Source organism: Embiotoca jacksoni, unplaced genomic scaffold, assembly GCF_022577435.1.
Source record: "Embiotoca jacksoni isolate LCO1_2020_lvr unplaced genomic scaffold, fEmbJac1.0.p SCAF_15, whole genome shotgun sequence".
Taxonomy (NCBI): domain Eukaryota; kingdom Metazoa; phylum Chordata; class Actinopteri; family Embiotocidae; genus Embiotoca; species Embiotoca jacksoni.
In genome coordinates, this window is record NW_027185285.1 from 14328781 (window position 1) to 14341268 (window position 12488).

At 40.7% G+C, this 12488-nt stretch overlaps 1 protein-coding gene across 2 annotated transcripts; it reads left to right on the forward strand.

Moving 5' to 3' along the window:
* The first annotated feature begins 969 nt into the window (after positions 1-969).
* tmem205 (transmembrane protein 205) lies at positions 970-3676 on the forward strand. 2 transcript variants are annotated; one of them, XM_069149817.1, is made up of 4 exons: positions 970-1065; positions 2229-2335; positions 2414-2577; positions 2675-3676. In XM_069149817.1, exons 2-4 carry the CDS (start codon positions 2236-2238, stop codon positions 2975-2977), a joined length of 567 nt encoding a protein of 188 aa, XP_069005918.1. In that variant the 5' UTR covers positions 970-1065; positions 2229-2235; the 3' UTR covers positions 2978-3676. The 2 variants fall into 2 exon arrangements, with proteins under 2 accessions (XP_069005918.1, XP_069005919.1); XM_069149818.1 differs by lacking the exon at positions 970-1065 and having other exon boundaries at positions 1087-2335.
* Positions 3677-12488: the final 8812 nt, after the last annotated feature.

The following is a 12488-nucleotide window of genomic DNA, read 5'->3' on the forward strand; positions in this document are numbered from 1 at the left end:
CATTTTGAAATCTCTACTTGTCATGTATTTGTACATGTGTTTAAGTTGCTGCATTAAAAAAAAAAAAAAAAAAAAAAAAAAAAAAAAAAAAAACTGCTTTTGATTCTTTTCAATTATCGAAATAATAGCTGCCTTTTTAGCAAAAGAAAAATGACACAAAAAAACTTAGATACAAATAGATATTTATGCAAAAGCCTACCTAAGTGTTCAAGTGAGACAGGAAGGCTAATGTTATTAAGAATATTCAGCTTCATGTTGGAACTTTAAGCCCATGATATTAAAATAAGTTGAGATAAATACAACCAGATCGTTCTTTCAACTCAACATATTCAGAATTTTTTTTATAGGTACAATTGTACAAAATAATACATTTCTATTATTTCTTTAACTTAACACAATTCATATGGAGAAATTATTTTTGTGGGGCAGCCCATTTGACCCACTGATATAGCTGCAGTTTGAGGACATTCTGATTGGCCATGTCAGTGTTTCAATCAGGCAGTGAACTCTCAGTTGTTATTAAACAAGTTTTAAATTAGCATCACCTTATAGACATTGAATATAAATAGGTAGATTGATGTGCTTCACAAAAGATGAAAAATACACATATAATACGGATGCAATGACTAAAAACAGAGAATAATGATTTTTAAAAAGGAGACGGACACAAGAGGCAGTTAAAAACAAATATACACGGAAACAATTGTCCCATTGCCATACAATACCAATATAATACTCTTGCACAACTTTCAAACCAATTACAACAGATTTGTTTTAAATGAAAGTTTGCTAAAATTATTCATCTGCAGAATACACACATGAAACAGCGAATGACCCATTTGTGTCCAGGGGAGGGGCTGTGAGAGTAAACACCACGAAGGAACCAGTTACAAGAGACGAAATATGAAAAAAAAAAACTTCCATTTTCTAAGAACACCATTGGTCTGTCTGTACTCGGGGGGCGGGGCCACCACTATAAAATGAGGAAGTGTCTCTGTTACTTCAGCTGAACCTTGGACCATATCAACGATATCAACTAATTTTAAATAACGGAGCAGAAAGCAGGTAAGTGCATGCTGGTGTTTCGTGTGCTGAGTGATTGTAATTATCCAGGTGATGTCCAAAATGAAGCCAGCTCTTCTTCTGTTAGCTCAGAGGCTAAAGCTGGTTAGCCATGAATTTTAAACTGTGACCTGCTGTCATCAGTTCAGGCTCCCTGTTTCTCCCTCATGTTTTTACCTATAACGCTTCTGTTTGACAAATTGTTGCCTTTGGGTTGCTCATGGGTAAATGACTGGTAAATCATAAATGGCTAAATTCATCCTGTAATGTATTTTCCCTGCTCTGCCTCGGCACCTTATCTCACCTTATCAGGTCTGCTGCACGTGTGCACAAGACATTTATCTCTGCTGCCATCTTATTTAAGCCCTAGTGCGCGGGCTCCTGCTGAGCACGGACCCTCTTTAACCACTCAAAAAAACACACTGAACATTGTTTTATCAGCTTGATCACTATTTTTTCTAATTTCAAGAGATTTGCCTGTAAATATACTTTTGAACTAGTGACATGTTTCAGAAATCTGCTGCAGTAAATGAGGCTTCACCTCTGATCGGAGTCTCTGAGACTCCACTTGTAAAACATTGTCATGTGATTTCCATATGCTGTATATCTCAAGTGACCTGTGAAGTATTTGCAAGTACTGTTCATGCGGCACTGCCACTCCTAAAACTAAAATAAGTGTGTTCTGATTTCTGTTATTGGAGTTTAATATCGCTTTGTTCATTTTAGGACCAATGGGGGCTAGACTCCTAATTCTAAACACGTAATGTCACTCATGTCGGAAAACACGGCCGAAATACATTTATAAATAAATAAATACATTTATTTTGCTTTTAATTCATTTTTTGCAAACAAAGTAGTTTGAATTTATTTGTTCAAATATTAACATTTGAATTAATAACAGTGCTTCATGTATTTTATCACCGTCATCAGATGTAAACTTGGTTCGTGGTACAGACAAGAGGTACGATTTTGGTACTCTTCCACATATTAGGTTTTAATGAAATCAGAAGAAAAGAACTATTTAAGGGGACAGAATAGTTGATTTTGCATGTGTATATATTTTTTCACCCTCCTACACATCAGTGGGATCTGTGGACAAATAAACAAACAATGAGGAAGTAGAGTGTTAATGTAGGCTATCTATGTACAAACTGTTTTTTGCAAAGTGACGCCATGGCAGCAGAGGGGGAGCCAACAGACGTGGTCAAAGTGTTTCACCTCCTGGTGCTCTCGTTCTCCTGGGGCATGCAGGTCTGGGTCTCCTTCATTGCAGGTTCGTGGGGCACAAACAAGGCTGCAACATGCTGCACGCATCCCCTGATTCAACACTAACTGATTTCTGTGCCTGCAGGTTTTGCCCTGTTGAGACAGGTACCCCGACACACCTTCGGCCTGGTGCAGAGTAAACTCTTCCCTTTATACTTCTACTGCCTGCTGGGAAGTAACTTTATCAACCTGGTGGTGTATTCTGGGTACCACCCCAGAGATCTGCTGGACTGGCATGAAAGTGTGCAGGTCAAACATCACTTCACTAATTGTAATCAAAATATTCACAGGAAAATCGGCATCATGTTGTCATTGTGTTGTAAGATTTATTTTTTTCATCCTGCAGATGATTCTGTACTTTGTAGCGCTGATCCTGGCAGGTCTGAACGCCCAGTGGTTTGGTCCGGCAGCTACAGAGGTGATGTTCCAGATGAGGGAGGTGGAGAAGGAGCATGGCCTGGGGAACCAGATTGGCCTGGGCAGCCAGAAAGAGGATTATGCCAAACTCAAAGAGCAGGACCCGAAGTACAAAGCTTACAAGAGCACATTTGGCCGTTACCATGGTTTATCCAGCCTCTGCAACCTGACAGGGTTCATCTGCACCACAACTAATTTGATCTACACAGCTTTGAATTTATCCACCATTTGAAGAAGAGAAGGTGTCATCAAAAAAAAAAAAAAATCCTGCACAATTTTATCACTTGTATTTACTTAACTAGCAATGTTTCCGGTCCTCAGACCTTCATCAGGTAAGATTCACTAAAGATTCTGGTTGAAGTTCTGAAGACCACAATATTGATGATTGAGACATCAATAGTGTGCAAGATTTTTTTGGTCACATTATGATACGACACATCTGCTCATAAGACTTCCTGGAGTGGATCTCACTGTTTATTTCCGTCATCACAGTATTTCATGTGATGTGGCAAAACTGAAGCGTGAAGTAAAAACAACAGTAAATATGGATTAAAATGAAAGTGTAAGTGACTTCAAAAAATGATTTGCACTGAATTTTACATCACTTCTTCCATCCCAAGTGTCCTTATGTCCAATGGATGCCTTTGTTTCCAGTTAACTCACCATTGCTGTTTACTTTTTTTTCTAGCTGTCAGTTAAGCACCGTCTTTTGAAAACACAGCAATCCCCAAACCTCAGGTGTTGTGTGTGCAATGTACCTGCATCTCCAGCAGGGGATGATGTTTGGACACAGAACTTTTAGATCCATTGCTGCACACAGTATAGTATATTACATTCCATTTGTAAAATGTTTTGTGTCTTGATATAATTGTGGAAATGTCTTGTAAATTTACCAACCCTGTTGAATAAAGACTGAGACTGGGAGATTAAACAGTTGTTTTTAATTCTTCCATTTGCACCACTTATAGCTACATCATTTACATGTCTTTCTGTTGTGTCAATAGGTGAGGCATGCAATTCTGGCCACTAAACTCTGCTGCTTCAGTAGCGATGTGCAAGTCTCTCGAGGTTTAAGTGTCCATCTCTGAGATAGCTGTTTTAACTCCTCCCACATCTGCTAAGACTGCAGAACATCCTCCGTCAGTCATGGGTCGTCCCATTCTCTTTCTTATCCCATGAGTGTTGCACTGGGATTTTGGCCCACGTTGTGAAGGAGACAATAAATCCCAGGGGGGTCATACAGACGTACAAGGACTCTGTATATATTTTGCGTGGTGGCTGTGGGTCGATCCAGAAGACGGTACTTATGCCTCAGGTGTCTGAATAACAGAGCCAGTGAAGTGAAGCTCTGCAGACAGTTGTCACCATATGGACACCCGAACATCCTCGACTCGGCTGGCTGTGGTCAAGCACATGTTTCTGCAGTACGGACGTTGCACAGCAGGGGCTACATGTGGTGCCAAACGGAATAACCTACTTCCTGATCCTGCCTGAAGCGTGTAACGAGCTTCTCACTCCTTTAAGGGAGGACATCTAACCGCTGCAAAAAAATTCTAAATTCAAAAAGCTCAGCAGCGAGTGAAAGAGTGGAGATGTCCAGGCCTTGTTGTATTGTTGGCTGCTTCTTGATGAACTTAGTGAGCCCCTAAGGTGTCCAGCCCAACTTCATCTTCAGGGCCGCTGGGCCCCCAGGGAATCTCAAGAGCACGGGCTCCACTGCAGTAATTAGTTGGTGGTAATCTAGCCGACCAACAGCAGGGGGTGCACTCTGTCCAGTGCCAAGGGAGGAAGATCTCTTACGTTTTTGTGCTTCCTCTGAAGTGCCTTCATTGGGTGTGTGCTGCTCAGCCAAACCCAGTTGTTCAGCAGTAAACGCTTTGTGTATCTTAAATGATTTCTGTGGCTGGAGAGACTGAGAAGGACACTGCCATGCTGGTGGTGTCTGGTATCGGGAGTGGTGGCAGGGGCCAGTCATTATCTTCTCCTGAAGGTGTACTGTGACCACTAACTTGCTTAAGTGATGGATGTGGCAGGGCTCGGGATGAACAACTGCAAATGATTCCCAATGGAGCTTGGACAGACCAGATATTCACACAGCAAATCTGGGTCTGTTAACACCGGGCTAGAACTATGCAGCTTCATGTAGTAACACCTCAGTAAGACAACAGACACAATTTAAAATACATTTTATGCGACTGCATTACTACCAAAATGATGCAGCATAGTCCATTAATCATTAAAAACCTATGAAACAAACTCAAAGAAGCATATACTCAGGAACACTGTTCACCATAAAATCAGAATACCCACCGCCTAATGGCTCAACTGGGCATTGCAGCAAAAATACATGTAGAATACATTTTTGCTACCATGGTCTTCCTTAAATGGGAGATAAACACGCAATAATGTTGACTACAACCACAACTGATCACCATTTTTGGTCTGTTCACTTCTGGTTCTTAACCATTTAACTTTACAATCATCAGTTACTGAAAAACAAAACAACTACTAACAAACAGCAGGAAACAAACATGTGAATTCAACTAAACTGCAGAAACTGAGAGCTGGTGTTACACTGAAATCTGTCCCCCGGCAGATTCATTCCCTGCCTTCTGAATCACATAGTGTTTCTTTTTACTTTTAGTGCTTACTGCAGCTACCATGAAGACGTTTGTACTGTTGCATGTAGTATGTACGTTGTATACAATTGGGACATACTGCTTCATCAAAAAAAAATGCGCCTTGAACTTTGGCCCTCTTGGTCATATCAGTTGCAATCCATAGCGCGACATTTGAAGAAAAAGAAAAAGGATGTAATTTGGAACGAGTACGCTTCCTTTTGATGCCTCTTTTTCTCCTTCTTCCTTTTAAAGGCAGAGCAATAGCACCACCAACTCTATCAGCAGCTCCGTCGATGTGACGTATTGTCCACTGCGCAGAGGATTGTGGGTCAGAACAGCCAGAGTAGCATGCTGGCCTATATACCGCAAAATACGACCGGATGTAACATGACATCCTGGTAAATTTGGCATACTACGCTTAACATACTATGTACTGGGACATACTGAATATTTTTCTGGCATACTAAATAGTATGATAGTATGGATATTGGAATGCACAGTGTGACTTGCCCAGATGTTCTTTCCCTCACTCCTCATGTCGAAACCTGTCAGTCACAGAGTCTGATGGGGAACAGATTTCAGGATAACACCGAACTGAGGGCAGACTGCTGGACGCTACACTGACTCAATACCACTCCCTAATGTACAAAGAAATGAGGTCAAATTCTTACTAATTACACCTTTAAAGGTGAAGTCTTAAAAAAACAAAAACTTTTTTTTCCCTTTGTGGGAAAGATGTCAGGAATGTTTCCGAGCCCCAAGAGTCCAGAGATGGGTCGCAGAAGTTCTCTCAGGGAACAAGTCTTAGCCAGAGATGGTGGTGTTTTTGGTCTTGTTTATCATCAAACTGAGAGTTTCAGGGTGTGAAAGGCTATTGCGGTGTTGCGGTGGGATGCCTACAGTTTGCCCTGGTAAACAGGAGATCCTGGTATGAAGTATGCAGGGCTGCACAATTAATTATATTAAAATGCTGATCTAAGTGACAACGATTTTGCTCAATCTTCATTTAGGACATCAGCTGCACACAAACAAGCGCTCCTACTTTCTCCCTCAACCAATAACAATGCAGCGTTACATCATTTGATTGCAGAACAGCAGAAAACCAAAAGAAAATAAACCCCGTGGAGACGAGTAAAAGAGAGAAAGAAAGGAAAAGAAAACGCTCCAAAAAAAAATCCTTATTCAGAGTTTGTTTTTTTTAATAAAAGAAGGACATACCCTGAAGTGGATTGTTTTTATGTACAGAATCAGATATGTTGATAATGTTTAAAATTCACACTGTTGAGACAAAACTGACCAAAATACTGGGAACATCTGGCGAAGTGAATATGGGCAGAACTCTGCAAAACACCGGTCCTGTATCAGGGACCATTAGATTAGTTTTCTTCTGTATCAGGTCAATGATGCACTAAATATTAATATTACAAAACCAATCAAAAATGAGAATCGTTATCTCAATCCTTAGCAAATCTAGAATTGTGCAGTCCCAGAAACATGTATGCTACACTAGTACCAACATTTAAATGCTGTTAAGATGGAAGTGTTGTTGCAACAGCAGTCAAAAACACCCAGGAGAACTAACCACAACAAAAAAAATCAACTTGTGCTCAATGCAGCGCAAAGACTTGTGACAGGACACTGCAACAGCCATCTAAATACATGCAAACAAATATTCCTGGTTGATTACTTGGTAACATGGCCGACGTATTTCTACTGTTTCACTGGAAATCCTTGCTGTGGAAGATTAAACGATTACCCTTGGGATACGTTTTCAGAGAGGCAGAGATCGTCAAACAAAAACTGCTGTTTAGTGTTTTGGTATCTGATCGGCCTTCAAACTAATGGATCGGTTACTCAACTGGACTTCCAGGATCGTAACTAACTGAAGCAACAAACAACACCAACAAAGCTTCAGGTATTGTTTTGTTTTGGTCTGAACTCCCACGACTATTGTGGAAACTTGCCATTCTTTATATTTACGTGGTTTCAACAATATTTCTCAACCACAAAAAGACAACAACATCTTAACTACTGTCTGCTGTCTGATTCTTGAATAGATTGTCATCCGTGTGGATTGGTTCATGTCTTCTGGGGCTGGAGAAAGTGGTGCATGATGACCCGCACTGGTCAGGGAGGTACTGTTAACCTTTGGCACACGGCTGACGGGTGGGAAACAAAGACAAACTTTTATCTTCTGTATTCATTTTGTTTGAGAGTAAGTCGACGTATTTGTGTGATTAAAAATGTTGGAAACACCCGGTGGAGAAGTTCTCCAGAGATTTTTGCCACTTTAGCAGGTAAACAGTCTTTTTTGGTTGGTGGAGGTGGCTCATTGAATTTTTGATCCAGTAGACAAAAGATCATTTAATGTTGTGAGTAATAACGCTGCACTGTTTTTTTTTTCTTTTGGTGGTACTACTAAATACTTGTGATCTTGAGACAGTGTAAGCCAGGGTTTCTGCTTTGTGGGACACCGTATGTACAAAATCACGACTGTTTGCTGTCCTGGCTCCTAAATGGTGGAATGAGTTCCCCAATGACATCAGGACAGCAGAAAGTCTGTACATCTACCGCCGCAAACTAAAAACACACCTCTTCTGACTTAAAATGGCACTTACTTATAGCATTTCGTAGTTTGGCCTTTTTTGAAGAAATTTGTACTTTCTTGATTCTTGTTGTTCTGGGTTTGTACCCTCATGGTTGAAATGCACTTATTGTAAGTTGCTTTGGATAAAAGCGTCAGCTAGATGAAATGTAATGTAATGTAATGTAATGTAATGTAATGTATGACTCAGCATTTAAAAACATATGTGCCTAATGCCAAATGTCATGAATGACTCCAGGTTACCAGGGGCCCAAACCAGGGTACCACATTAAGGGTATACGCCACTGTGATGTGCTAATAACTCAGCAGTAATGTACTCCCGTAAATAATTTTCTTTTTTTCATACAAAATGGGATTTAATGTCAGCCATATGTTGGAGACAATACAGAAGTCAGCTGTGATTTAAAACTGGATTATCTGAAAATGCTAATAAATTATTATAATCAGTGCTGTACATTTAATTACAATTTTTGTTGTGATCTTGATATTAAATGTGCAATTGTTTGCCAAAACAAGATTTGGTGTGAGGAACATGAAATGTATTTTATATATTTCAATACCATTGTATTAATTTTATAATTAAAAGTATTGCAATAGTTGGAATTAGTTATGATTATATTATATTTTATTGATGCATCTTTTAATTCAGAAGTCAACTGAAATACAATATGCCATTTTATAAGTGTAACTGACAGCTCAGAGTTTGGGTTGTATTTTTTTAACCTATTTTTTTTTATAGCTTTAATTCAACAAAGAAGAAAATATAACCCAACATGATGGGTTAAATACGTAACCCAACCCTGCTGGTTGAAAATAATCTGTGGCTAGTATGTCCCTTTTTGAACCAGCACTGGGTTACCAAAATAACTCAACCCAGCATTTTTTTGTGTGAACCAAATACATGTTCATATATTGTTATTTTTTAAATTTGAATCAAAAATACCTTGGTGGTCCACTTCTTCTCATTGGAGTTCTTTGATTCTGCATTCCAGTTGTGACATCACAGAACAGAACCCGGGTCACAGAGACTCTTCACAACCTCACACACACAGGAGATATCTGCAAAGTCTACCACAGTTTTTCCACATTCACACTAATATTTCTAACTTTCTCCCATATTTCTTTTCGGACACTTTACAAACCAACATGGGCGCTACCTCGTCATCGCTGTTTCCCTCTCGGGTCCCTGTGAAGCCTTCAGGTACGTGGGAAATCTGATCATCAGCTGCTGCAACACTAAACGCTCATCACATCATTTTCTGCATTTTTTTCTTAAAACAAGCAAAATACAATGTGTGTGCACTAAAATAATGTCAGCCAAAGCAGATATTTGTGTTTCAAACACTTTTTACCATTCAGTTCATTTATCTGCAGTAATATTTCTGTCTGAAGTTACAACGATTTGTTCTTGATGTTCTTGAAACCAACTGATTGTTATTGAAACAGCTGCAAATCTTCTCACTTTTTCACCTGTTTAAAGAAAATATTGTTTTCATGATTTAATTAGAGACAGAACTGACTTGATCACGAGTTTAATTTACCTCTGATTTCACAGACATGTAAAGCAAAAGTACTTATCAGACAAAATGGTTTGAGTGTGTTGAATGTATGACATAAGTGAGATGTTATTACTGTTATCTCTTCACATAAACGTTAATGTCACAATCTGGTTTTGAATAAATTAAATTTCACCAGTTCATAAACTCTTTACTACTTGATATGTTCAAATGTTGAAACATTATATGTTATAATATATGTTTATATATACAGTATTATATGCAATATTGAGCAGTAAAGTGGAGTTGAGGTAAAACGTAAAACATTAATCAAATACTGGAGTGAAGTACGTCAAGTTCTACTTCAGTACAACTGATGAAAGTAAGTAAGGTAAATGTACCTGGTTAGTAGGAAACAACTGTTTAATTTAAAAATGTTGAATATTACAAAACGTTTTATTGAATAAAATACCGAATTTTGTAGATCCGTTCAATATCAACACTCCAGTTTCTGAAGATTTCCTCCATATAGTGAACAAGCTGATGTTCAACATCTTTCTTTTGTTTGTAGCGAACAAACCCAGCAACGTCCCCGGGGAGGAAAAGAAGAAGCCTAGAAAACCGAGAGCAGCCAGAAAAAGGCAGCAGGGTGTTGGTGAATATGCTAAGGTAGAGGCTGTGAAAGCCGAGGCGACGAAGAGGAAGGCAGAACCAGAAGAAGAGGTCCTCAGAAAAAGGCAGCAGGGTGTTGGTGAAGCTGCTAAGGTGGAGGCTATGAGAGCCAAGGGGACCAAGGGGACCAAGGGGACCAAGGGGATCAACGGGAACAAGGGGACCAAGGGGATCAACGGGAACAAGGGGACCAAGGGGATCAAGGGGATCAAGGGGACCAAGGGGATCAAGGGGATCAAGGGGACCAAGAGGATCAAGGGGATCAAGGGGACCAAGAGGAAGGCAGAACCGGAAGAAGAGGTCCCCACAAAAAGGCAGCGGCTTCACAATGACACCCCCGCCATCAGTAAACCCACTGAGGGGACAGTGAAGGATGGAAGCAGAAGGGGCATCAAGAGGAAGGCCAGCCCTGACAGAGAGTCTCCCAACAAGAAGCAGAGGGCTCCAAATGACTTCAGTGATACCAGCGACAGCATCAGGGTCACCACCAGGGCTTGGAGGAGGAAGCGGGGTTTTGTTGAGCCAGACACCACAGCTCCTAAGATGGAGGCAGAGGGAGGAGGCTGTGGCCCCCCCACCTCCGTACAGGAGAGCATCCCCCTCCCAGGCAGAACTAGCAAAGGTAAACTGACAGGATTAGAAAAAGAAGAGTGCTGGTAAACAAGGAACTCAAGGGTCCACTGAGCTTCTTCCAGAGCTTTTAGCAGTGTGGCATGGTGTTCACCAGTCAACAGATTCTGTTTGGTTGTCCTGAATAGATGCTTAATAGATTTTATTTCCATTAATCTGAGCACACTCTATCTACTGATGGATATTTTGACATGTGGCTGAAAGCTTTTAAGTAGAACAGTAAGTGAACCTTGAGTTCGAAACATTAATATGTAATAATGTGAATATAGTAAACCACAGCTTGAGATTAAAGATACAGTTAGCAGTATTGATGGAAGATGGTTCTCACAGCTCCAGTAAAACATGGATGTGTTTGTGTTTGCAGACTTCGAGGACCGGTATGTGGAGCTGGAGAAGCTGGGAGAAGGAGGCTTCGGCTCAGTTTATGCTGGTAAAAGGAGAAGTGATAATTTCCCAGTAAGTATTACACACATATGAACACATGACATATTCACACACACGGGCCATTCACACACTAACACCGGTACTGATTGTGTCCTGTAGGTGGCGATCAAACACATTTGTCAGGACATAGTGGAGCGCCAACGGGTGGTGAGTCATGTGATCTGATGTCTCAACAGCTGTTCAACCTGTTGATGATGAAAACACTCATACACAACCTCATCTGTTCCATTCATCATTCTCATGTGGTTTTTTTTACCTTCAGATCTTACATCAAAAGAAGTACATGATCCCCAAGGAGGTGTGTCTCATGATGAAAGTCTCCAGTTCAGCGGCCAAACCTTTAGTCATCTCCTTGTTGGACTGGTACGATCTGGATGACGAGGTTCTGCTGGTTATGGAGAGACCCATCCCCTCTGTAGACCTGTATGAATATGTCCACAACAACGGAGGTCCCTTGCAGGAGGACATGGTAAAGGTACGGAAGCTCCTGGAGCATGTGTCTTTTAGTAGCTGTCCTGGAAGTCATGTAACCTGATCAGAAGTTCCAGAACACTTACTAAACGTCCCCTTTGGTCAGACTGTCTTGTCAGCTGCTGTTCCAAGGTCAAAAAATAGTTTTGATCTCAACTAATCTGGACAAGAAATCCTTAAACAGCTCGGGAACCTAAACATCTGCAACTTCATGACAACTGTCCAAACTGTACCTGCTGCTGAAGATGGAAACCTGAACAGCTGTTTACATCGATACCAGTCAGATTGTTGCTCTCTTTTAAAGTCTTTACAACAGGCTTCATATTAAAAAGTGTTACCAGCCTGGTGTTTGGTGTATTTAGGTTCAGAATACGTTACAGGAAACCTGAACACCTCTCCATGCTGATTTGCTTCATTGTCTCAGCCCTCCTGGAGTATTGCAAGAGTCTCCGTTAATGATTGCTAGTGTTTGACACTGGTTTCTGTTCCTCAAAGTGTTCAACAACTGGTGGATCCACATGAATCTGAACATCTGAATCTCTGTTTTTTGTTTCAGAGCATCATGAAGCAAATGGTGGAGGCATCCATTCACATGCACTCTGTGGGGGTGTTGCACAGCGACCTGAAGCTGGAAAACGTTCTGGTCCATCCTGGACTCACCGGCCCCCGAGTGCGGATCATAGATTTTGGATGCGGTTGCAGTACACAGAAGAGAGCACATCGCCTCTTCTCTGGTACGACGTCTGCTTCTGCTCCTCCTCTTCATCCAGCTGTTGCTCTCTGCGGACATGACTGTGATTTAAA

Excerpts from the sequence above, each read along its gene's own strand:
- tmem205 (XM_069149817.1), top strand. The coding sequence starts at position 2,236 with ATGGCAGCAGAGGGGGAGCCAACAGACGTGGTCAAAGTGTTTCACCTC. Across the intron at positions 2,336-2,413 it reads CTGGGTCTCCTTCATTGCAG|GTTTTGCCCTGTTGAGACAG; the intron begins GTTCGTGGGGCA and ends CTGTGCCTGCAG. Across the intron at positions 2,578-2,674 it reads ACTGGCATGAAAGTGTGCAG|ATGATTCTGTACTTTGTAGC; the intron begins GTCAAACATCAC and ends TTCATCCTGCAG.